Below are 25,097 nucleotides of genomic sequence, written 5' to 3'. Positions count from 1 at the left end.
GTAACGAGATAAATGATATAAAATGAACAGTTCGTGTTTTGTTTTGTTTTTATTGCCATAAACCTCTCTGTGTTGTGAAGTCCCATAGTTGTTGTCTGATGAACGTCACTCAAGGAAACGCCTTTGTTCTAGACCTTTGTTCTCCTCATATTCACACATAAAATGGCTATTTAACAAATATTGAGCCTATCAAAGCGAATTCCCTTTATCGGTTCATATCAAACAGCCCTGTTGCGCTGGGGGTTAGGTATTATCGCGGAGTCGCATAGTCATGAGCAACTCTACAATTTAAGTATCGTCGGTCGCATAGAAGCAATTAGTCAAACAATCTCGAAAGGAATACAAAGCCATAAATTCTGAATTCCACGTATATTGTGATAAGCTATTTCACCCCCATCTACCTGAATAGCCAGAAAATCGCCATATCCTGAGCAAAGCCCATCAAGCGAATGAGCCCCTTGTTACTGCTCTCCAAAATGTCCAAGACTTCCTCTCGCCTCTCTTCTATCGCGACGGAAATACCAGCCCTCAACTGGCACAGGATCGGGGTTCTAGAGAGACAAAGTCAGGATTTGAGCCAAAGCTCGTCAACTTCAAAACGCTGCGATTTGCAAAAACGACATCGATCTCTTACCTCGCTCAATTACGAGAACGACGAGGACCGCAGCCTCAATCGTCACCGTATAGATCATCGTCGGAATCTATCAATATCGGGTCATTATGATTATTTCCATAATGCCCTTGACGATTCCTGCCTTGCTGGCGAGGAGGAGCCTGCGCCGCCAATCGAGCCGCCAAGCGATTCATCGCAAGGAGCCGTTCCTGGTTTGTGCGCCTAGCTTCAGCGTCTTCCGCATGGTATGGCTCTTCACGGCGAGGCCTTTCTATCTGAGGGGCATCCATCGGGTTATAAGGTCGGCGTGGCACGTCTAAATGAGGCGCGTCTCTCTCGTTGTACAAGTGGCCTTGGTAGTACCTCTCAGGCGGACCCATATCTGGTCGATAAGTCCTGGGAATAACACGTTCGTCTCTTACAGGCGGTCTCTCAATCCGCTGCTCGTTGATCTGCATGCGACCAATATCCGGCATGGGTGCTTCCATGGCAGCACGGCCATCGTCGCGCCGGCGATCCATTCGCATTCCAGGCGCATATCTTCTCTGCACATCGGCGACTTGGTTAGCTATTCTCATATCTCCCCCGTGTATCATGTTCCCAGACATCCTCCGTAGGCGAGGGGCATCGGGCGGAAGACCTACCATTATAGGTTCAAGTCCGTGCAATTCCACTGGTATGGCTCGTCTGCGATTTCGGTCACGTTCATATGCATCTCGATTCCTCTCATCGTGATAACGTCTTTCTCCATGATGATGTCGTTCTCCATGATGATTTCTTTCCCCCTGACGATGCCCTTCTCCATGGTGATTCCTTTGTCCGTGATGACGTCCTTCACCATGTTGTCGTTCCCTCACATGATGTTCCCCACGACGGCGCTGCTCCTGTGGTTCCTGTTGTTCCTCAGGAGGAGGCAACACCAAAGGCCGGATAACCCTTCGCGGTCCCCCTACTCTGGGTGGAACACGATTCTCCTCACCCTGTACAGGTCGTAACTGTGGAATTCTCGCAGGTCCATCAGCCTCGTCCGCTGCAGCCTCCTCAGTAGGGTGCGGGCGACGACGATACTGCGGTGGCTTCGTACCTGGGCGGTTCCTCATGGGTACCATGAGGTTAAAGCCTCCATATGTGGGACAGCCGCAAGTGCGCCATACTTCACCGCAGATAAAACAGAACTCTTGGCCGCATACGCATGTCATGTGGTTGCACGCCTCGGCGAGCTCGATCATCCTGCCGCACCCGGGGCAGTTAACGGTCCGGTTCTCGTCCATGGTGGCCCAGACGTCTTCCTCAGCGGCTCCCTCTCGACAAGGCTGGCCTGGATGGCCTCGCTCACCGCAGTCACGACATGTGTGCGTATCGCACAATAAACAGTGCCCGTTGCGGTCAGGCGGAATGAATGCTGCGCAGTTAGCGTCGTGACAGTATAGTCTATCGTGAATCGGCGCATTGGCTTCCTCTTGCACCTGGCGGAACAAATGAACCAAAGCAGGGGCTCGTGCAAGCGCAACACCCTCCTCATTGATAGGCTCGCAGCATCTCGGTGGAAACCCTTCTTGGGAAACAAGACCGAGTCGAATAAGTTCACGGTAGCAAGGGTAGCAGTAATTGTGGCGGCCGCAAGGAGCTCTCATGTGAGCATCGTCCATACAAGCAACGCACATTTCTCCGTTCCCTTGTTCAGTTACAGGATCCATTGCAGCTTCGCGAAAAGCAATCTTCCTCTCGGTTCGATCCAGCACGATTCGATGGTTGGTATTGCGAACTTCGGGGCCGCGCAGTCGCTCAAAGGCCAACTCTTCGTCGGTAATAATCCTACTGACCAGGAAAGCCTGCTCATCATCTTCTGCAAGATCTAGAGCAATGGAGATGAGCCTGGCCAGGTATGGCTCCGAGAAAGCTTCGTCAGGGGGTAGGAGCTCTTGACGGATAAGCAAGTCAAGAAAGTCCGGGTGGACTCGGTCGAGGGCGTCAGAAACATCCGACATGCTGGGCAAACTTCTGACGGACGCAGGGAGTGTGTATAGAAAAGTTATAGGTGTCGCAACTACGGACCTGTCAAAGGTATATAGGTGTCGAGTCGCTAAAGTTCCTCCAAGCAGATTTAAGTAGCGAAAAAAGTGGCAGTATATGCTATAAGGTTGTAGACTGCTTAGATGTCAACTGGCAATTTGTGCGAGACGCAAGAAGGTTTGTGGGAAAGAAAGCTTGATAAGTAGAAAGGGTTAGGACTGGTGAAGCTTTTATCTTTGAGTTGAGAGGCAGCTCAAAGCACACTTTGACTGACTGTTCACGTATTGCCAACAGTGACCAGAATCAAGCATGAGGCAGTTTCAGTGCCTGGTTGAAGAACAAGGCCACAGACTTCCAGTGACCTAGTCCACAAGGGCATGTTCGCTGGTGACAAGTAAGGTCGACAGCGTACTCATGTACCTCAGCGAGAGATTTCGGTACCTCACAAGGGATCGATAGGCAGTACAAAGCGAGTTAGATGCTCAAAAATGCTGGTATTTGGTAGCTGACAGGTAATCAGATCGATATCAAGCCTTCCTGTAACCCCGAGAAATATATCCGTGGCCATGCGCTGTCACTTCGCTCCTCTCGACTATTAGACGTTGCCCACAGGGTATCCGGGCATCCATTCATCGACGACGTAAAAACACTATGACTCCCTAAAAAAGATGGTAGGTAAATCATGAAAAAAAGATGTCCAAGAGCCAAGAGTTTGGTATCCAACCCAGCCAAGTCCCCGGTACCGACAGTCCATCCGTAGCCCCAAACTGAAGGGACGATTTGAGTTGATGTGATGGGCAACAAACAAAGAAACAGAATCCATATAAAATGACAATGAAATCATCAATGACCATGACAATAACGCGTAAACCCCACTAACTCCACCTCGTCATGAACTCCATCGCTGATTCCTTATGTGACGTCCAGGCAAAAGACACGCAATATAGACAAACAATTCGGCGACGCGGAGCCTAGTAGCTGAAGTCGACATTGGCCATGGCCATCGGCGGTGGGCCCTTGTTCTGGTCATTGTTGTTGTTGTTGTTGTTATTGTTGTTACTAGGTGATGAACCGTCGTTGTTATTGTTCTGATTCACGGTGATCGATGATGCGTCCCCGTCACCCAGAGTTGTGTCTGCGCTTGATGCAGTCGTCGTTGTTTGCAGCTCGTGGCCTGCAGGCGGTTGGGCGCTCGGTGACCAACCATCGTTGAGCATCTGTTGGAAACTCCAGCTCGGTTCGAATGACTTGCTGTTCCATGCGTGGTTCACTCGTTCGTACATCTCGTCGATCTGTTCCAGGCTGATCTTGCTTGTTTCGTACACATTACACCACACAAAGAAGACGGCCAGAATGCAAAAGGCGCCCCATATGAAGAAGATTTTTGGTCCAAAGGAGGCATTACCTGGCCCTGATCCAACCAAGAAAGGCACACTGTAGCCGATACCAAAATTGAGAAGCCAGTTTGACGCTGTTGAAACCGACATAGCCTTTGCACGGACTTTGAGGGGATAAATCTCTGATGTTACGACCCACACCACAGGTCCCCAAGAAGCAGCGAAGAAGAAGATGTTGATAGCACAGAATGTGATGAGAATGGTCTGCGACGCTTTCTCGTAACTCTGTCCTGTCGCGGTATCAAAGGACGCCATAAGGAGTTGGCAGCCGGCCATTCCAATGGCTCCAATCATCAAGAGCTTTCGTCGACCCCAACGTTCGATAACCAACAGGCCTGGTATTGTCGAGACAACATTGATGACGTTGATAATAAGCGATTTGGCGTATGGACTCTCGACGCCGGCACCGTCAAAGAAGGATGTGCTGTAGTACATTATGAAGTTAATGCCGGTGAGCTGTTGAAGCATCTGTAGACCGCAACCAGTAAATGTACGTCGACCAAGGTGTGGCGAACCAATAAAGATGTCTTTATAACTGTCGGGTCCTAATGTTAATTCATATTGGTGATTTGCTATCATTTCTTGCAGTTCATCGATGAGCGCTGGATGTGTAATGTCTAGTCGTCGGAGTCGGCTGAGTGAAAGACCGGCTTCGGTGTGAAGGCCCTTCTTGACAAGGAAACGAGGTGTTTCAGGTAGTAATAATAAGCCGCCGGTAAGAATAATCGCTGGCACAATCTGGAGGCCGAGGGGGATTCGATAAGCGGAGGAGTTCTTGAGTTCAGAGGCGAGGATGTTGACTACAGAAGCGGAGAAGAGGCCAATTGTGATCGATAGTTGATATGCGCAGACAAGAGTACCTCTGATCCATTTTGGTGCCATTTCAGACTGATATAATGGAACGAGGACAGAGATAAGGCCGACACCAATGCCAGCGAAGAACCTAGAGACATTATTAACGACATGGTCTTCCATAGAAGGGATGAGGTGCACATACCTCCCAACTAGTAACAGATCTATGTTATTAGCGCAAACTTGGAAGATGGCGCCGACGCAGAAAATGCCCACGGCCAAAAGAAGAGTCTTGCGACGGCCTAGAGAATCGCCAGTGGGTGCAGCAAGTAGAGCACCGAGGGCAGTGCCAGCGCTAAGGATGGCGACGATGATAGATGAGTCTTTTGTACAAATGTCGATGGCGCCCTTTTCGTCGTGACAATTTGTGTGCTTTCCGAATTGTTCCTTGAACTCTGTCATGGCAAGGATGCCGTTAATGGCTCTGTGAAGAGATATGGTTAGTTTCTGGCTGTCAAAAAGATGTGACACGATGAAATGGGCTGCTGGTATGGACAAGTCTTTTTTCGGGGAATCAAGTCGGATTTTCGGGTGGGAGGTTCGTCGAGACGAGTCGCTGTCGTTCCGGATATCGCCCTTGTTTCGCTTCCTTCCAGTACTTCCTCCAACGATGTTGCTTTGCGCTCTTTTGAGATATATACGGTGATGGCTTCGTCATGTATGTCACACGAGTCCACCGCAGTCGTCGCATCGTCAAATCGAATAAAGTATCGTCGATAGGTCCCGGCATCCCCCTCCGCATTAATAACGTCGTCGGTGCAGCGTGTTCGTCCACCGTATGTCGTAATCATCCATATCCAAGGGCATTCAACGTCAAAAGAGAAAATGGTGGTCAGTCTTACCCAGTATCGTAGCCGAACAGCAACCCGCCAGAGGCAACGAAGAGACCGACCATGATGGCCGGCGCCGACGAGCCCGCGACATTGTCGGGTTTCTGCCAGCCCATGGCAATGGCCATGGTGTCGGGTGTTGAAGTCGTCAATCCAGGGTCAGAGGTATCAAGAGCGAAAGGCTCCGGGTCGGCGAGATTTTGGTGGAGGTTGAAGGGTTGAGAAGATCAACGGGGGGACATTGGGCGATTCCGTGTGGGTAATATCTGGATGGGACTGGCCACTGGTCGACCTTCTAGCCCGGCCGTTGTAGTGCTAGTCCTCGCACTGGGTACAGGACACCTTTTTGGTGCTGTAATGGTTCAAAGTCAATGCTTCCAGGTTCGCTAGTCTCTAAAAGGAGAGGGAAGAGCATGTAGGACATAACCAAAGCCAGAGGAGAAGGGAATAGAATATGTAAAACTCAGATTCGATAGTAAGTTTGAGTCTCGATGCTTAAAGTGTCTTTCATGCTCTCAGAAGGGACTCAAAAGGAAGACCACAGAGAGGGGCAGACATGAATGGCGAGAGACTCCCATCTCCAGACAAGGAGGCAAAAGCAGAAATGATCATCACTCCAAAGCCTGACCATTCCCCATCCAGTTAAGCACCAGCATTGGCTCCCTGACCTGCAGCCACTGGAACCTCGTCAAGCCATCCCAGTGGGTTCTTGTCACTGGAACGAGCGTAGACTGGCTGAGCTAAGCGAGTCTACAGTGCGATTCCCCTCAAAACCACTCAACCAAAACTCTCTTCTCCATGGAGGCCAAAGGATCCATGGATACTGTACCTTGAGAAGAAGAAAAAAGACGTCGCTGGTATCATTACACAAACATCACGGTTCAGGACATTATTCTCGCCTTACACAGCACGCGCAGCAATCCAAGCACTGCCCTCGAGCTTGTCTTGAGTTCCCCGAATCTGAAACTGAGTCACATTGACACGGTCCCTGTCCAAGCCAGACCTGAGAGAGAAACAGGGGAGCTTCTTTCTTTTTTTTTTTTCAGCTCATAAACGACCAAGCCATAGTTTCATGTCGTACACAAGCTAGAAATGCAAGAAAATCAGGAAATTCGTATACAGAGTTGTGTGGCTGTGGGTAGGACCGAACTTCTTATGAGGATTCTATGATGGGAATTTAACATATCACAGACTACTTGAGAAACGGCGCATTGTTAGCATTATTGTTACAGAGACGGGATGACAGGCCTTGAGGAACAAAGAAGCTCTCTTGTCACTTTTCGGGCCCCGAGGACACTCCGCTACTAGCTGCATTCATGCATCTCAATTCAAGGGTGACGGCTCTCGGCAATATTCCGCTGTGAGAACACGGTATGTACTTGTATTCCGAATATTCGGATTCAAAATCAGGTCGTTCTCATGCAAGCCAGTATCATGTCTTCCAACCTCTCAAACAAACAATGCCGTTAATAGAGTTGTTGATAGCGTTTGGTATCCGAACTATCAGCAACTCCACCATAAACTCTTTCAGGATGATCGGATGAACATTGCAGTTCACTCTCACACCAAGAGCACAGTCAGAGCAACTGTCTCCCGCACGTAGCCTCCAACCATCAACAGCGCCGCCGCCATGCAGCGCTTACCCCGGCCTAGCACCGCGTTCCCTTTTCTCCCCAGACTGTAGAGACAAGTCCCATAACTCAGTCTAGTTGCAGGATCAGTACTTTTGTGCAACGTGCAGAGTCACACAGTCTCCAGTTTCCCCCAGACAAATCACCCCGGGGTTTTAGTCCGGGCCCGGTACTGGATACTTGACGAACGACCAACCCTTGTAGGCAGAGAGTTAAGACAAGTTCATGACTTTGAACGAATAATGGGGATAAGACAAGCGAGTTTTCTCGCTCTCTCTTTGTCATTGGTCTTTTTAAGCTTTAAATATGGTCTGATCCATTGCTTGAACCCTTCCCCACGAGACCGGGTCCAGCCGCTCGGAAGCCGAAAACACAGTCAGAGTCAGAAGTCGTTAACACTTTGATTTGATTTGGATTGATCTGAGTTGGCGATTGGTCGATGCGTACAGTACCATGAACTTCTACTCCCATCCTTCACCAACAGCGAGTTTCTCAGGTCATGCGACGGTGCTTGCTTGGCGTATTCACTTGTGGCTGGTACAACAAGACTCGGTACCACAGAATGTATTCCCGCCCTTTTCGGGAGTATGTGCACTCACTCACTCACTGCTGATGAGGGTTCCTTTGCGTCCTGTCAGATGCAATAACAAGATCTGTGCTATAGCCATCAGATCATCCATCATACAATGGACTCCTCCATTGAACGGAGATTCCGCCGATTATATTTAGATAGTGTCAAGTTTCATTGTCACCCTGTTGACACATATCAGTCAGGTACCTAGTCTACAGTGCAGTATTCCCCCAAATGCCACGGCTGACACTACCTAACTACCTACACTATTCTCTTTATCTTAAGACATTACTCTGCGGGGTGCAGAAGGGCTGGGGTTGAAACATGGGTTGACGACATAAGGCCGAGCTGCTCCTTGGTAGCGTGTCAGAAATGCCGCTTGCTAAGGACGGCGGTCATCTTTCACGTGGCTGCGAGATCATCTCTGCTAGACATATCAGATCATAAAGAGAAATTCGTAAGTTGCCTGTGTACCGTGGCTTGGCTGGAATTGTCGGGAGAGCGGACGGAAAGGGGCGCAAGTGTGAGGTCAAGCACATACAACGTTGAGTCGAATCTTGTGAACCTACCCTGGACTGTCAAACATGATGATATCACGGCATCTCTCGCAAACGGTTAATGTATTATTCCCTTGAGTCCTTGTTAGTAGAATAGTACTGCCAATTGGTCATTATTTGAATGATGGGGCTTGTTGTTTCGACGATTCACCCTTCATGCTTCATATGTTAAGAACTCAAATATATTGATCTTTGGCATCAAAAGATCTGGAAAGTTGCACAAGCTGTCATTGTTGTATTCAGTCCTGCTATCCTCAATGCAACGTATTCTCAGGGCCGCGTGGAGTGTACAACATTGGAACATTTCGAGATAAACCTGATCGTCAGGCACATCGTAATAAGCAAAGTAAAAAACCTTTGTGATACATGTGCATTGTTCGATGACCTCCAAGCCACCAATCCCAATAGCAGACAAGAAAACTCAGGACCTCGTTTCTAAGTGATGAAAAGACTTCGGCAAGTTCATTACATCTTAGCAGGCCATTAGACCAGTTTATTTACTGGCCGGATTTGATGTCAAGAAGTTTTTCTCCTCCCCGAGGCACCGATGCCATCACCCAAGTTTCACCAGACACACTGCACGGAGACGGTTTATTAGATGTTAAAATATCTTCATAATTTGTATCAACTAGATTTAGCAACAAGCTTGCATGCATCCCGCCTATGAATACAAAAATCCCAGACGCCTAATATTTGCCAGAGCCCTTCTTTTTGGGGGCATAGGGTACTACAAAAATCTCGCAAAAAAGCACACAAGAGTCATCGCCGCGTCACCATAGTTACATCAGACATTCGACCTAAGGCTCAAGAGTAACCTCCTGGCCCTTGACACGGCCAATGACCTGCTGGGGCGCGTACTTGGGGATGACCTCGTCGTCGTGCAGCATCTCGAACTCCTCGGTCGCGTCGCGGCCCATGAAGTTCAGGATGGCCTGTACGCCGCCGGGGTGCTCCTCGAGCCAGTTGCTGAGGTCCATGACGACACCCTTGACGACGACCCAGACGTTGTCCTTGGTGTTGTGCTTGGCGATCTCCTCCATGGTGAACTCCTTCTCAGGGACCTTGAAGGCCTTGGGGTCGTTGGGCTTAGCAGCCTTGGCACCGTCCTCCTTGGTAGGGTTGGGACCAGCAGAGGCGGTGGCCTGCTCGTCAACCTTTGAAGGAGCACCAGAGCCTGAGGGAGCGGCACCGGGAGCACCCCAAGAAACAGTTACCTGGTTGGGAACTGAAGGGTCGAGGTGCAGAGAGATCTGGCCAACACGCTCAGCAGCGCTGCCGGCACTGCCCTTGAGAGCGTTCTGGAAGAGGTAGTTGCTGGCGGTGTCACCAGCAACACGGCCGTAGACGACACAGCCGAGAAGAGAAGAACCACCAAGACGGTTGGCACCGTGGACACCACCAGCCAACTCACCACAGGCGTAGAGACCCTCGAAGGGCTGCTTCTCCTGGTTGAGGACCTGGGCCTTGTCGTTGATCTCAATACCACCCATGGTAAAGTGGAGAACGGGCTCCATGACAGCGACGTGGAAGTCATCGTCAACGTTGACGGGCAAGTTGTGGAAGAACTTCTTGCCCCAGGGGTCCTTCTGCTTGCCGTCGGCAATGTCATTGTAGGTAGAGAAGGTCTTCTGGAGGTGCTCAGGAGTGCAGCCAATCTCCTTGGCGAGCTCCTTGCCGGTCATCTTCTTCATGAGGCCACGGCCAGAGTAGTGGCGGGTGTGGAAGTCAAGGACCTTGGAGGCCTTGGAGTTGAGAACAAGGCGGATGGGGAACTTGTCCTTCTTCTTCTCCTCCCACATCATGCCGGAGACGTAGTCACGGTGACCGAGCTCATCACAGAATCGGTCACCATCGGCGTTGAGGAGGAGACCACCCTCACCACGGAGAGCCTCAGCAGCAAGGAACTTCCACTTGGAGCCGGGGTCCTTGGGGTCGACGAGACCTGTGGGGTGGACCTGGACCTTGTCCATGTCAATACCGTTACCGCCAATGGCCATGACCATCTTCTGACCGTCACCAGTAGCGTGTGTGCCGTTTGTGGTGGCAAGGCCGTAGGTATCAGGTCGGTGCTTCTTGAGCAGAGAAGAGTCGGAGAAATCAGCGGCATAGCCACCAGTAGCGAGGACAACGGGACCGTCAATGGAGACGATCTCACCATTGTACTCGTACTTGACACCAGTGATCTTGTTACCCTCCTTGTTAAGCTCGGTGACGCGGGCCTTCTTGACGATCTCGACGCGGCCGGGTTCGCTCTCGGCAAGCTCCTCAAGGCGCTGCATCAGGGCGTATGTGATGGCCATACCAGGGAACTTGGCATCGTGGCCTCGGTGGGTTCGGGGCTGGGAGTGACCACTGTAATGATTGTTAGCTTCTTGTTCCGCGGAATGCGACGGCAGGCGAATTGAACATACCCGAGACGAGAGACGAGGGTGAGATCGAGGTTGAACTCATCCTGAAGCCACTCGACAGCAGCAGCAGACTTGTAGGTAAGAACCTTGATAAGGTCGGGTCTAGCCTTGTCACGGGCAGACTTGAGGGTATCATCGTAGAACTGCTTCACGCTGTCGGGAATGCCAGTCTCAACCTGTGTCCTTGTGAGGGCACCGTTGATACCAGAAGTAGCCTTGGTAGAGTTTCCACCGAAGAAGCCTACAGAAAGCGAATGTCAGCGAATGTTGCGGTTTGCCAAGTCCAGGCGCTCCAATGCGCTCGCTGGCTTAGTGAGATTCGGAAGTGACGTACCCTGCTTGTCGAGGACAACGACGTTGCCGCCAGCCAAGTAAATGGTGTGCGCAGCAGACAGACCAGAGACTGAAAAGAGATGTTAGAATCGTCGCAACACACGGCGCAAAGCCTCCGAGAGGTGAATAGGAGTAAACTTACGGCCACCGCCAACGACAATCACTCTAGGAGCCATTATTGCGTGTGTGTTTTGGTATGTGAGTGTATGGAGAAGGGTATAAAGAAGACACGGCAGACTCCCACGCAAGAATACAATAGAAAAAGGGAGATAGATGTTCTTGGGAGGAGGGGAATAAGAATACAAGTTCAAGAAGAAAAAAGTCGGAGGAAGAGGAGATGATCAAGGGACAAGTTCTTATTTAGTACTGTATGCGATCGATGGACGCCAACAAGGCCGAGGGCGAAAGACAAGCACCGAACCGAAAGATGCAAGGTTGCAAGGCGTTAGGAACCCAGTTGGTTAATGCCGAGGTCGAACCATGAATGAATGATGAGCGCGTGCTAAAAAGAAATAGCGGCGGCGTGAGCTGGGCCGCCTGAGGGGGAGAGGAGGTGAGTTTAACGACGTGGGTCATTAACGAGGTTCAGGTACTTGTTTCACCACAAAAACAACACATAATGCTCTATTGTTGTTGATTTAAGGAAGTATCTGTACTTTTACTCTTCTCCCATTTGTTAGATGGTGTTTTTTAATGTCTTTTGGTCCCTCTGTTCATGACTGTCGCAAACATTGAACCGACGGACTTGAGACCTGCAGCAAATCAGATGCCACCGTTTTCTCAGCATAGCAAGGCCAAGGCCTAGGATTGCTCCCCGGAAGCGGCTGCAATGCCCACTGAGACTTAGCGTCAGTTCCCTGTATCCACCCCCGCTACAGTTAGAATTTGGGGATTGGGGGAGGCGCATCAATTTCCATCAGTTGTCTTTCATATGAACGTTTACTCGTCTATTCCATGAGGTGCAATACTCTGTAAACTTACGGCCTCTCACCAATTGAGGGGCCTATAGATTCCGATCCACATCCTGTCACCAACAAAGATCACTTCGGCTCAGTTACTCGCTGCCCTCGCCGTAAGCTACGCCGAAACACCGCATCGCATTTGTCTACCAGGCGACCGGGCAACCCACCGACAATGGCCTCTCTCGCGACTGATGTGCCGAGGTCTCCGCTTCTGAGCACATTGTGGGGAAAGCTACAGCATCTCAGGCTAAGGTGCTAAGTCGAAGTGTTGTGATTCCGGGGTTCCGTGGCAAGCGTGGTTCCGTATTCCGACTTGTCTAGGTAATAACGAGTCTATCATGGGAGCATGGTCTTTAACCGGATGTTGTATTATATCTCGTCTATTTATTTATTATAACACTGAAGCATGTGAAAAAAAACAATTCTCCTCATGCGCTCTCCTCACTCTTCATCTTTCTCCTCGTTCTGACACCTGAGACTCATCCAATTATGTCTCTCTTCTCCAAACCCCACACAGCCGGACTTGTGACCGACCGCCTCGGCCAAGTAACCGGACGCACCACGGATCGCTCAAACATAGACTCGACCTGTACACGTGATCTGAACTGATCAATTCCTCCTCTCGAGTTCAATAAATCATCAGACTTTCACATGCCATCTCCTCCAAAAAAGCACATGAATCGTCTGGCATAACTGAAACCCTCCTGCATCTTGTCCATGACGCCGTCTTCCCCACGTTCATGACCAGAGGTCCAGTGGCAGACATTCATTCTCAGGCTTGTGACAGTTTATCTGGTCAGCTGGGTTCCTTTTCGACGTCGCTCATTCGCTTACTGTTCTGAAAAAAGCACGTGAAAGTCTCGCCTCCATTCTTTCTCTGGGGATTGAAGTCCTCCCTGGGCTTAAGTTTTCCCCAGATTCTTACACGTGCATCATCTGACCCCGGAAATTGTCTGAGCCTCCGCCACTCCTGCTATTCCATTTGTCCAGAACCTCTGCCGTCTTACTGAAACCTGGAGGCTGACTCAGCGTGTTTTTCACATGTGAATGCCAGTACCGAAGTGTTAATGGAACTTGGAGTCCGAGTCGAATCAGGCTGATTGTAACCTACCTTGCAGTCTATACGGTCTGCCGTTGCTTCGCTGATCCCTTTTCCATTTTTGCAAAAGGTACTTCTCATGCAGGGTTCAATCCCAAAGCCAATGACGTAGGTGACATGTCCCTGAATCTCTACTACCGGGTAGGGGAAGCGCCATATACCTAGCAGCTAGAGCCTCCTACGCAGTTGTGAACAGTTTAGATCATGCGAACAGAGTCCTGTTTGATTGGAACTCGTTTCACACCTGAATATTTATGGCTTTAGCGTGCTCATTGCATACTATACGTCGCGTATCTCAGTGCTTGGTGGATCAAACCGTCGTCAAAACAGTCGACGACTCAAGCATTCACAGATCAGATTCCACCGTGAACGGCTGTGGACAAGCGAAAACATTTTACAGTGTATTACTACTCGGGCCAGTTCAGGACTATGTAAGGCTAAACAGTGTTCGGCACTGCAAGATTTGTTATTTTAAAGAAAGCCAACTTTGACTCCAGGATGGTCCTTCTTGGTGGCTCGCAACGGTTATGTGTATACGGGTTCTTATGCAACACATAATACTAACACTATAAACATAAGGCGAGCTGCTGTCCTAAATATACTCTATATAGATCTGATTCCCAGAGAACGCACCAGGCATGCGACGCGACTTTCTTTCTGGTGTAAGTCATTGAGATAACGATCTCGTGACCAATCACGTTACCCCCAACATGCAAATCCCCTCATGACGTACTGTCAAACCTCAACCATACCTTAACCTAAACCTGCATCACCATATTCGCAATGAAACCTCTCACCACCCTAACAGCTCTATTCAGCCTAACAACCGCCTCACAGTCTCCCCTCCGCGACAATCAAATGCCCCTCCCCAAACCTCCCATCCCTCTAAAAGGCCATCTCCCTCTAATGTCCCCCGACCAGCCTTCCGTCCAACCCTCCGTCGCCCTCGGCGACATCCTAGGCTCCAACCGCGGCCTAACATCATTCTCATCGTTCGCGCGCATGCAGCCTTCCACCGACACAAGACTCAGCGATCTATCGACCAACACCACTGTCCTTGCGCCGCTGAACTCTGCTGTAGATGCGCTGCCGCGCAAACCGTGGGAACAACCCGCTGATTACAATACTTTCGGGGCTGATGCGTATGAAGGTGGCGGGGGACAGGATAGGGCGAGGGAGAATATGAGACGGTTTGTGGAGGCGCACCTTGTGCCTGTTAGTCCGTGGGAGAAGGGGGAGAAGAGTAAGACACTTGGGGGAAAGGAGGTCTGGTGGGAGGTTAAGGAGGGACGCAGGGTTATTATGCCTGATGAGGTTGAGGTTGAGAAGGTGGCTAGTCAGGTTGGGAATGGAGAACTGGTAAGTTTATTAAGATCGTGACGGGAGAAATGCTAACTTGAGATACAGTGGATTCTGAAAGGAGTTTTGAACTACGCCTAGACAGATAGTGTTTGACAGGTACAGATACACGAGTAATGACAGATTAATGATTATGCAAGCTTGGATACAGCTAGATACTTGCGCTAGATTTCGGGACACTTTCTTACAGGCGGTGGTACTTAGGATGATACACGAGGTCAGAGACATCACCATGCATAACTCTGCTATTCATCCAGTATATTGATTAGGTCAACATGTTCGTCGCCGGTATCATCTATCCAAACTCCCAGAAATGACATCCTCCGAAACAGACATAAAATACAACAGGGACTATACCTCCAGAACAAACTCCCTCCACTTTTTCGTCATGCAGGCTATTCTGCACAGTTGGCTCCCCGAAACTCTGCAAGGTACCCATATACTCAAGGGCTCACAAGCCAGGTATAATATTCAAGATGAAAGGAATACAGGCAAAAGCTGCCTCAAAACAAGAGACTGTAAGGCCGTGAACAACAAGACACTGGCCGGTACTGATGACGTTCTATGACTGGCATGCAGAGGCCAGCCTATGATGCCCTGTCGATTGAAGCGTATAGCAAAAAGCACTTTTGTATGAGAACACTTTTCGACGAGCATTACTCGTCCACCTTCAACCGCTTTGGTTCTGACTCATCCGCAGTATCACTCTGCGTTGTGGCTCCTGGCTCAGGAGTCTTTCGTTTTGTTGCAGTAGAATTGTTTGGAGCTACACTCAAGTTTTGGCCCAAGCTCCCATTAGCACCGGTCAGAGGATCTCTGTCCTTGGAAACGTTTGAGTTTGCATTCGGTGTCGTGTTCAGGTCATCTCTGAGGAAACTAGGACCTGAACCGACAACTGGCGTTGCAAAGTTCAACGGACTTGGTAGTGTGTTACTGTCACCTCCCCGGAAGTTCCAATCGGGATAGAAGCTACTTGGGCTCGGAAGGAGTTCATTTGTCAAGAAACGTGATGGCAAGGCAGAGACAGGAGTATCACCATTCACATTCTGCTGAGGAGGCGGCCGGGCAAAAGGATTTGGCGGACCAGTAGCACCTGCGGACATTATTGCTGACGCAGACGGAGAGGGAGGAGGAAGCACAAGTGAAGACTGAGAGTTGTGGCGTTGAGGCGCCTGCGTTGTGGTTTCTGTGGCGACCCGCGGCGAGTTTGACTCTGCCGTTCGTGCGCTACCGCTGCCTTCAGATCCGCCATCCGGAATCTGCACCGTTAAGCGAGGGCCACGAGGTCGAGCTCCTCCGGGACCGCCGGCCTTTGCACTGTTAGAACGCGAAGGCGGAGTCAAAGTGGTTTCTGGTATTGACGACAGCGACACTGTTCGAGACTTCTCATCGGTCTGGGTACTGGCACGCTGTGGCAAATGGGGTGATGATTTGGGCCCATCCGTGGCCCGGTTCAGTGCAGCCACATCAACCGATTGTGAACGGTTGGCGGCGTTTGCAGCATTAGCAGCGGCAGCGGCAGCAGCAGACTCTGATTTGTTCGACTCGGACGTAAAAGATGCCAGATGCTGGGACAAAATAGACCGGTTCTCTTCGATGGGAGTGAAGATACTGTGAGATTTTCTTTGGGGCAGTTTCTTGATGGCACTATCCGTGTTCAGTAATGGCGGCTGAGGGCGTTCTTGTGGCTCCGTCTTGGGTTCCACGGGAGGTGGCGGCGGAGGATCATGAAGTCGACGTTCAGGCTGGGGCGGCGGAGGTGACATTTGTGACATATTCGGAGGAAGCTGTTGTTGAGGCGGTTGAGGCGATGGCGTTGGACGAACAGGAGCTTGGATTGGTTGCGACGGCGGTTGCGAAGTGTAAGCGGGAGGCATCGGAGAGGGCATCGGGGACCTGCGGTCATCCATGTACGGTCCTGGTTGCTGCATGTGACTAGGCTGTTGATGATAAGCATATTGAGGATGAGGACCAGGACCATGTTGAGGTATTAGACCGGGAGGATGAGGCGAGTTGTAGATAGGCGGATTGGGCATGTAGTTCATTCCGGGATGCGGAGGGCCGGGCGGAGGTGGAGGCTGGACCATGCCGGGACCCATGCGGCGCATATCCGTTCGAGATGCCGGTCGTGAGCCGATCGATGGTTGCGGAGTATGTTGTCGCTGGATAGGATGACCAGGATGCGCTTGGAATGGGCCGCCATTGCCAATAGGTGGTGATGCTGAAGGTGTATGATGTCGAATCTGTGGGAAAGGAGGTTGATGTTGTCCGTAAGCATGGGGAGGCATCATCTGGTTCTCGACAACTTCAGGACCGTGGGGAGGGGTGCCGTCGTTCTCCTCATCCTCGTCGTCATCGTTGCCGCCGTTGAAGTCGGAAGGGCCTTTGTGTTCACTGGGACCACCGTGCTATTATCTATTAGCACAAAATACAGCGCGTCGTAGTCGCAGCCTGTGTTCAGAGGCGTTGCGACTGTCTCAAGAAGTAGGGCTCACATATTGATATCGGTGTATAAGCTCTCGCATATCCGTTGATGAATATTCGTAAAGCTTCTTATTGTTGCCGAAAATGAAGACGGCGACATCGACGGAGCAGAGAACGGAAAGCTCATGAGCCTTCTTGAAAAGACCGCCCTTGCGCTTCAAGAAGGTGCTTTGTGCGCCAGTTAGTCGCGAACTTGAGGACCTCAAGGTCTGGTGATTTGTAGCGGGTTTACTTACACAGAGCGATTCCTATCATCTTTGATCGCCTTGATCTCAATCTTTCTTCGTCCCATGGTGAACGGTTGTGCAGTTCAAGTTGGAGAAATGTGTCGCGTTTCCACGCGGGGAAGCTCAACGGTCGCGACCAAGGAGGTATGGAAGATGCCTGAGACCTTGGTAGTGGAGCAGGGTGGAATTGAAACTGGGTCGCGCAGATCGTCGCAAAGAAAAGGAGACGACAGTTTGACGCGGAGAAAGTCGAGCCGCGGTGTTATGGCCAAGTGAAGTTAAGTCAAGTTGAAGCGGTTGTAGTCGTGATCGTAAGCGAGAACAAAGAATAGTTGGGCGGCGTGGTAAAGTGGATGCTACCAAAGAACGCTTGAGGAAACGGCGAGATAAACCGAAAAAGTTGATGGATATAGCCGAGAGAAGAGGAGCAAGTTGCGTGAGATGACGGAAGCGGCTGTCGTGGTGGCCGTGGAAGGTTATTTAAGAGGGAAAAAAAAGAGTGGGAGCGGGAGAGGATTTGATGAGGGAAGCGAAGGTGGTTTGGCTTGCTATGTTCTGCTCTGCTTTGCTTGGAGCTGGGACAAGCCGAAGTAGAAGTAATGGAACCTTTCAGTCAGTCGAAGGACGCCCAGGCCGTTGGCTGCCTTTGTAACTTAGTGGCCGGCAGCTGGTGGAGGGGTACTTGGTGCAGTAGCGCGCCGACGGTATCTCTCTTTAAGCTTGGCCTTTGGTGGTACCTCTTTTTTAGCCCCGAGGGGAGCGGGATAGAAGAGGGTGCTTGTACAGAGTGAGGCAGAGGATGAGTGACGCAGGCATGCGAGTCGCGTATATCATCAGATGTGATGCGCAGATGAAATTTGAGTTCACGAGAGCCGTTGCGACAAGGAGACTAGGTTTAGATGAGATCTGCCCTCAAGATCGTTGCGCGACGCGACGCGATAGCGATAGAAAAGTAAGATTTGAGCTGAGCGATCAAGAGAGGGCTTGGGAGATTTCCTGGCGCTTGCGCTTGCGCTTGAGAAAGGGGGCAAAGAGTGGGAAAAAATGACACAAACGAGCGACCGTTAAGTTGAAGGTTTTGGGATCGATAAGACGTCGATGGGGCTGAATCTGGCGTCTGTGGTTGGGATGGGAATAGATGGATGGCTTCTAATAATAGACGGATCGTGTTCACTTTCACTCGTGCGTGCGGGTGCGGGATGGAGAAAGCGACGGGAGGGAAAAAAGAAGGCAGCATGGAACCCGCACGAAAAACCTCCTTGCTTAGATAAGGTGAATATGATTGGATCAAGGTCAGACGGGGCTCACCGTCATGGTGGATTTTAGTGGAGCTGGGCCTGGACTACGGCACTCGAAGCCCTGGAACCGTCCCCTAAAGAGGCGCCAACGTTCAGGGAGACAGACCAGGACGGGACGGGACAGCGGAATGGGAACTTGGCTAGGGGAGGAAAGAAAACACAGGACCTCAATTCTATATGACAAAAAGACTTAGGTAATACAGCCTAAGCTTAGGATAGTTTTTGCTAAGTTTATTTTGACACCCGGTAGTAAGGTTCGCTGTTTTCTTGCCCCCCGAGGCTTGGACAGTGGAGGTCCAACCACCGACTTTTAGAAATAACATCATTGACTTGACATTTGTCGCACCACGTTGCTTCCAATTCTACCTAGGGTCTCTTTATTTTTTGCAGCGGTAGAAGGCATATCAGGTATCATATAGCCACGGCTCTTGGAAGAAGAGAAAGGACTCAACTCCAAGTCTCTTCTCGAACAAATGGGAATCTCTCACCTCAACCACCAACCTCTCGATACAGCTCTTATCGTCTTGAAACTACAAAGCCCAGGCCATATCCCGGTTTGAGTCAACGGAAACAACACATCAACTAGAGCAAACGAGGCTAAAGCAACTCTTCCGGATATCACTTCCTGTGTTTCATGCATCTTGACAGACACGAAAGGAAGCTGAGCCTCGTTTGTTCCCACTCATTCCGCTGCAACAGCTTTCGTATTCCCACCACGTTTTTTTGGCTGCTGCGTCTCTTAGCTCGAGGTTTGCCCTTGCGTGGATGATCATGGTCCCCCACGAGTGGCTCTAAGCTCTGAGCTCTGTCTTCTCGACCGACACTAATCATGAATCTAACGAGTTGAGTCAGTATAGATAGACTCGTTGGACACGTCCGTGAAGCTACTGACATCGGTAAAGCTATAGCTTATCTCCTCCAACTCCCCGTCCGTCCCCCTCATGACATATGCCAGAGACCCTAGTTCCCCACCGTCATTTTCCAGCTTCTAAAAATACAATTATGCATAGCATCCTCACACCCGGGACCAGGTCATGCATCAACCATGCGGGCCAATTAGCCCAGCTCGTCAGGAGATTAACCCAGTTTATCAGTGGAGACACTATAATGGGGGCTAAATGTGCATATCGAAATTTGCCCGCTTCTGAGACGTGAGAGGTCAACTGCACCACCAACAACTCATCACCTACGTATTTTAGACATCTTCACCGCATGCGAATCCATGGATACTCGGATCACTTCTTGTCACATCATTGTCAAGGGTGCTAGTTGCAGAGTTAGTAGACTCTCCCTACCTCTCCTCGTTTAGGGTTCTCCGGCAATGGCTATCCGCCTTGTCAAGCGTACGTAGCATCATGAAGTTCGGCAAACAAACAGGAACAAAGTTAATGTTTCAAATGATGTTATTAATAGCATGTTGTCAGAAGGACTGTCAAACGCAGTCTAGGTAAATGTAATATCTTTCCTGTTGCCATGCCAGCCTTTTCCGTGAAGCAACAAGGGTCCCAAACTCCATTTCAATGCCATCCGCCTCTGGTTTCGTGAGGGTGTACGAGAGTTTCCTTGATGTACAACTCGATTCCCTCCCCGGAGCCTTTTTGAAGAAACGTAAAACCAAGAATATTAGAACAGTCACTTTCCTTCATGCTGACAATGAAGCCATATCAGCTATCCATTCCCAAAAGTCGACGTCGTAGTTTTGGCTGATCGAGATCAAGCTCGCACATAAAAGCAGTAATCGGTTTCTAACTGGGGGATCCAGCAGCGCCTCCTGGAGCATTGTAGTTACCAAATCCTCCATGCTCAGCAGCGCCATTGTCCGCCTTCATCGTGCCGTTAAGCAGTGGACATAACCTTTGAGCAACAAGTTAGTAAAGAGTTTTGTAAAGACGTGTCAATCACAAAAGAAATGTTCAATGTGATGTGGTAGTTGTTGCACGAATTGGTCTTCTCAACGCCATGCACCTCCAGAGCGCCATTTGGGCACCTTCCAGGCATTGCGGATGCGTTCAGCTTCACGTCTCGCACGCACAATCTCTTCCTCGAAAGCTTTTCGCTCTCGGTTGCGGCGCTGGCGTTCTTCTTTGACTCTCTTCTTCTCAGCCTTTTCTCTGGCTTTAGCGGCTCGTTGCTGTTGAGCTTGCCGGGCTTTGGCTTCACGCTCTTCTTGCTGCCGCTTGGCCTCAGCATCTCGCAGCTTGCGCTCTGCTTCTTTCTTTGCCGCTCGCCGCTCCCGCTGTAGTTGAAGAGCGATTGCCTTGTCCGCACGAGCCTTTTCTTCAGCACGCTTTTTGGCATCTCGTGCCTTTCCTTTGTCGCATTGTTCCATGGCCAGTTGCAATCGGGACTTGCGCGAGCGACTGCGCTTCGCGTTGTCGACCTCTAGAGGCGCACACCAATTGAACGACATGGGGGAAGGGGGAGAAACAAAGGGAAGCGATGATGGAGAATGGGGGCTCATACTTCTTGTTTGTCTTGATGTGACCAACTTGGCCACAATTGGCACACTTGCGGGTTGTTCCAGTTGGGACTTTATCGCCATTGACACTGGGTGACCCGACATCTCCTGTGCTGGCCTTTTGGTGGAGCTCTTTTTGTTGCTCCCGAGCCTGTCGTCGAGCTTTGTTCTTCTCGAGTCGTTCGAGCTCCTTCTTGATTCTGTACTACTGTTAGCATCAATTACATATAACGTCAAGACTCGAGAAGACATACCTAATGCCTGCAAGACGGTCATGGTCGGCATTGCCTGTAGGACGGGAACTGTAGATGCTGTTGAAAGATACACGTAAGCCGGTGCTCTAAACTCCAATCCAGCAATGTCATTTCTTGAGCCAGGGGTGCCGACTCCGTAGGTTCGTCGACGTTTTCTTGTCACGACTCCCCTGCTCTGTGGTTGCTGAACTGCTTGCCGCGAGTTGTTGGGTGGGTGCACGTACTCTCTCATCTCAAGATCCGCCTCTGTTCGCCGCTTCATATACTGCGAAATCACAACCGGATCGTGAACGACTTCGACTCGGTCTTGCGTACTGCCATCGGGCATTCGGATTTCTCGGGTTATGCGAATAGCGCGTCGTTGCTGTCGACTTGCCGAAGTCAAACCACTAATTTGGCTAGTACCGTCGTCGAACTGGGCTGGAGTCATGGCTGACTGAACGTTGAATCTGTCATCTTCATCTTCTGTTACTGCAACATCTTTGTCGTCATGCTCTTGACCATCTGAAAGTGTAGACTTTTGCTTCTCCCAAATTTCTCGAATACCTTCCTCGTACATTGCTTGCTGCTTTTTGACATTATAGGCGTGGCCACCATTAGCTCGCTTTTCACGCTCCATAGCATCTGCAGATGTAGCAAGCGGTCCCTGAACTGCCTCGATATATCCGCCCTTCATGGAGGTTCGAATGAAGGAGAAGCCGAGACCATGGCCCGTTGGGTCTCCTTCACCATGAAGTTGAAGCATGGCCTTTTGGGCGCATGCGTCGATGAAAGCCTTGGTCGTCTTCCATGGGGCCATCTTGTCCGCGAGAGTTTCTTCTTGCTTCTCTTGCTGCTTTTTGGCGCCCTTGGTAATCTTGCTGCCTTCATCCTCGACATCATCGTCGTCCCCATCTGCATCATTGTTCTGAACATCTTCCTCAAGGGAAGCATTTCGAGGGTCGTATCCGGCATCCTCAAGCTCCTTGATACCAAGTTGCATAGCATCGAGTAGGCAAACCTCTTCCGGCTTAATCATGGAACGAATCGTACTCTCATCAGGCAGTATTTCGCCAGGTTTCAGTCGCCACATACCCTTCTCGCCGCTCTCCCTGTCGTACTGTAGGAATTCTTTGAGCTTCTGACGATTTTGAGTGTCGGTGGAGTCGGCAATATGCTTGGTGATGTCGGACAATTGACAGTTGTCGGTATCGCTATGTCTTATCATGCGAAATGCGAGCATCTTCATTCTGTTCTTTGAGGCATTCGTGACCTTGCGACTGTGTGGTCCTGGAACCTCGACTGAGGGGAATTGCTGACCGACGACATAAAGATGATCGATCTTGTGCAGGAACCACCTCGAACCATGTTCACCAGTAGTGCTGCGCACAATCAAGAAGTCACTACCTCTTGGGTTATGCTTGAAGACGGGAGCTCGGTACATCTCGTTGTGCAATGTTGGCACAGTCTCACCGGGGTCAACAGTACCGAAAAGGGAGAAGGGGGATCGATCTTCAGGAAGAAGCATGCGATACTCTCCAAGTTCTTGTTTCGGCAGTTGCTCATCTTCGTTTGTGTCTTTCCGGCGATAGTAGTTGATCAAGCGGTTGCCCATACCGAAGCTGCTGAGCACTCGTGGACGTTGCTCACAGTACTCGTAAAGAACAGCCGTTGAGTTGTCGTTAATACTCAAATCCCTGGACTTGAGGAAGACTTCATGCGCTTTGCCCTTCATTTGCTTTCGCTTCTGGTGTGCCGGCTTATCAAACTTGATGATATGACCAGCAAATTTCTTGTACCTGAAACGAGGACGATGATACTCATCTGTCGTACCACCGAGCTTAACTTTGTAGTATGGCCATGAGAGCTTGATAGCGGGCATGCTGTGCTCGACAGAAATGTTGCCGAGTGTAGCGCGGACCTTGCTTTGATGGTTTTCCTTCAAAGCCTCGTACGCCTCGTCGTTCGAGATGTTGAACCGGTTGGAGACATCGCGGCCGAGGTTGCCGTTTGCCATGCGCTTCAGCTTGTTATCTGTGCGAGGTCGCTTTGCATTCCGCTGAGTTTCCTGAGTTTCGATAAGGAGGTAAGGATCGCTCATATCCAGTTGCACCCTCTTGGCACCTCTGCGGGTGGCGTCTTCGAAGTTGTCGAAGGAGGGTGCAGCGTATCGGGGGATCTCTGGTAGGCCAAGTTTGACTGTCTTTCGTTTCTTCGGTCGTGGTGGTCCATCGTCGCCAAGGTCCATCAGGAACTCAGCATCCCATTCATCGTCCTGCTCCTCAAACACGCGCTTCCGCGCTTGCTGTTCCTGCTGCTCGGCCGCTTGTCGGGCCTTGAAATCGGCTTCGATAGCCTCGATGCTGGCGCCCCAATCTTCGCAGGCAAGCTCAATATCACGTAGGGTGAATCCAGCAACCGTTTCGGAATCGGACTCTTGATCGAGATCGAACTGGACATTATCCTCGGCTTGATCTTCTTGATCCATACCACAGTACACTAAACCTCTCTCCTCGCCCTGCCTAGGTTTGCGGGTGACGGTTGCAGTGCCTGGGATACGGAACAGCTTCTCTTGATCGGGAGCGAGTTCGAGTGTAAGTTTGCTGGTGACGAGCTGCTTGGGCTTTTTGACGGGTTTCTTCTCCTTCCATGTGGCCTTCTTGGCTGGTAGGAGTTCGCTCCATGTCAAGATGTGCCCCTTCTTGAAAGCAGGCCATGTAGCTTTTAGGAGGTCCTCGACGGTTTCAGCGGGTGCGGGGATGTCATGATCCTGATTATCGAGATGTGGTTCGGGGTCAAAGTTGATGCCAGGAAAGCTAAGACTCGAGTCGAGAGGTTGGGTGTCGTCGGTAGTGTCGGCATCGCGAATGTGAGGTGCTGGGGAAGAGGGACCTAGAATTGGGTCTGGAGAAGAAGGCCCCTCTCCAAAGAGATCATCTGGATCATGACTAGTTCCGCCATCGTCCGTGAGGCCAGGCATCTCCATAGAAACACCAGCGCTGGGCTCCTCCTCGTCTGGTAAATCATCGTCACTGATATCTTCATAATCCTCTGCATCGTCCGCCTTGCCGGACTGATCGAATGCGACATTGTCGAGAACGATACCGCCTCCGTTGTTTTGCGAATCTCCCAGTAGTTTCGCGATTTCTCGATCGTCGGCGGCATCCTGGGCCTTCCAGGCGTTCTCGTCAAACGACGAGAAATCGTTCTCCTCAGCCATGATCGCGGTGTCGCAATCGTGAAATCAGATCACTAGGAGGCCGCGGAAGTGTCGTTATTCTTATATCATAATTTTATCGCGTCGCTAGTGATCGGCCGTCGCTCGGCGAGTCGTGGGTGTCGAGTGAAGAGTGAAGGGAAGAAATTCGTGTTTGCTCTGAGCTGAGTTGTTCACGGTTGCGTTGAAAGATGCCCGGGAGCCTGAGAATGAGCGCGGAGTCAGCCAATCAACGTCAAGATAGGATGAAGTGCTGAAAGGCCAGTGCTTGGATTTCGAGGTGGGGCGGCGTTGAGTGGCAGCAGGTCCCCACTTCAGCATTATTGTCGCGACAAGGAACAATTAAAGTGTGAATGTCAATAGAAACTCACCTTCATTGTAATGCTACACTACAGCCGGAACTTCCCTGGCCATAAAATATCTTGATAGGTACCTCGCTTTTGAGTTATTGAGGATAAAGTTAAGCTAAAACCTAGGGCTCTCGTCAGGATTATTCTGGTCAATAAGTATTGGACTTACTGCGTACAAGGGAATCTTTGAAGAGCAAAAGATATT

At 50.5% G+C, this 25,097-nt stretch overlaps 6 protein-coding genes; 1 reads left to right on the top strand and 5 right to left on the bottom strand.

Moving 5' to 3' along the window:
* Window positions 1-669: 669 nt before the first annotated feature.
* On the bottom strand, window positions 670-2,601 carry FFUJ_04047 (uncharacterized protein; the record flags this gene model as incomplete). Its single annotated transcript, XM_023572713.1, has 1 exon — window positions 670-2,601. The coding sequence occupies one exon, from the start codon at window positions 2,599-2,601 to the stop codon at window positions 670-672; it is 1,932 nt and encodes a 643-aa protein (XP_023426788.1).
* Window positions 2,602-3,597: 996 nt separating this feature from the next.
* FFUJ_04048 (probable RCO3 glucose transporter) lies at window positions 3,598-5,833 on the bottom strand (the record flags this gene model as incomplete). XM_023572712.1 has 3 exons in its annotated part: window positions 3,598-4,966; window positions 5,021-5,299; window positions 5,718-5,833. 3 exons carry the CDS (start codon window positions 5,831-5,833, stop codon window positions 3,598-3,600), a joined length of 1,764 nt encoding a protein of 587 aa, XP_023426787.1.
* Window positions 5,834-9,261: 3,428 nt separating this feature from the next.
* FFUJ_04049 (related to fumarate reductase) lies at window positions 9,262-11,381 on the bottom strand (the record flags this gene model as incomplete). XM_023572711.1 has 4 exons in its annotated part: window positions 9,262-10,816; window positions 10,876-11,113; window positions 11,207-11,275; window positions 11,348-11,381. 4 exons carry the CDS (start codon window positions 11,379-11,381, stop codon window positions 9,262-9,264), a joined length of 1,896 nt encoding a protein of 631 aa, XP_023426786.1.
* Window positions 11,382-14,049: 2,668 nt separating this feature from the next.
* On the top strand, window positions 14,050-14,706 carry FFUJ_04050 (FAS1 domain-containing family protein; the record flags this gene model as incomplete). XM_023572710.1 has 2 exons in its annotated part: window positions 14,050-14,625; window positions 14,674-14,706. 2 exons carry the CDS (start codon window positions 14,050-14,052, stop codon window positions 14,704-14,706), a joined length of 609 nt encoding a protein of 202 aa, XP_023426785.1.
* Window positions 14,707-15,281: 575 nt separating this feature from the next.
* FFUJ_04051 (probable RLM1-transcription factor of the MADS box family) lies at window positions 15,282-17,401 on the bottom strand (the record flags this gene model as incomplete). XM_023572709.1 has 3 exons in its annotated part: window positions 15,282-17,033; window positions 17,121-17,277; window positions 17,346-17,401. 3 exons carry the CDS (start codon window positions 17,399-17,401, stop codon window positions 15,282-15,284), a joined length of 1,965 nt encoding a protein of 654 aa, XP_023426784.1.
* A 3,184-nt stretch (window positions 17,402-20,585) lies between these two features.
* Window positions 20,586-24,545, bottom strand: FFUJ_04052 (related to transcription initiation factor IID 250K chain splice form 2; the record flags this gene model as incomplete). XM_023572708.1 has 2 exons in its annotated part: window positions 20,586-21,292; window positions 21,347-24,545. The coding sequence occupies 2 exons, from the start codon at window positions 24,543-24,545 to the stop codon at window positions 20,586-20,588; spliced, it is 3,906 nt and encodes a 1,301-aa protein (XP_023427125.1).
* Between the last annotated feature and the right edge of the window lie 552 nt (window positions 24,546-25,097).

Source organism: Fusarium fujikuroi, chromosome FFUJ_chr02, assembly GCF_900079805.1.
Source record: "Fusarium fujikuroi IMI 58289 draft genome, chromosome FFUJ_chr02".
Classification (NCBI taxonomy): Eukaryota; Fungi; Ascomycota; class Sordariomycetes; order Hypocreales; family Nectriaceae; genus Fusarium; species Fusarium fujikuroi.
This window is presented reverse-complemented; position numbering and strand designations above follow the sequence as displayed.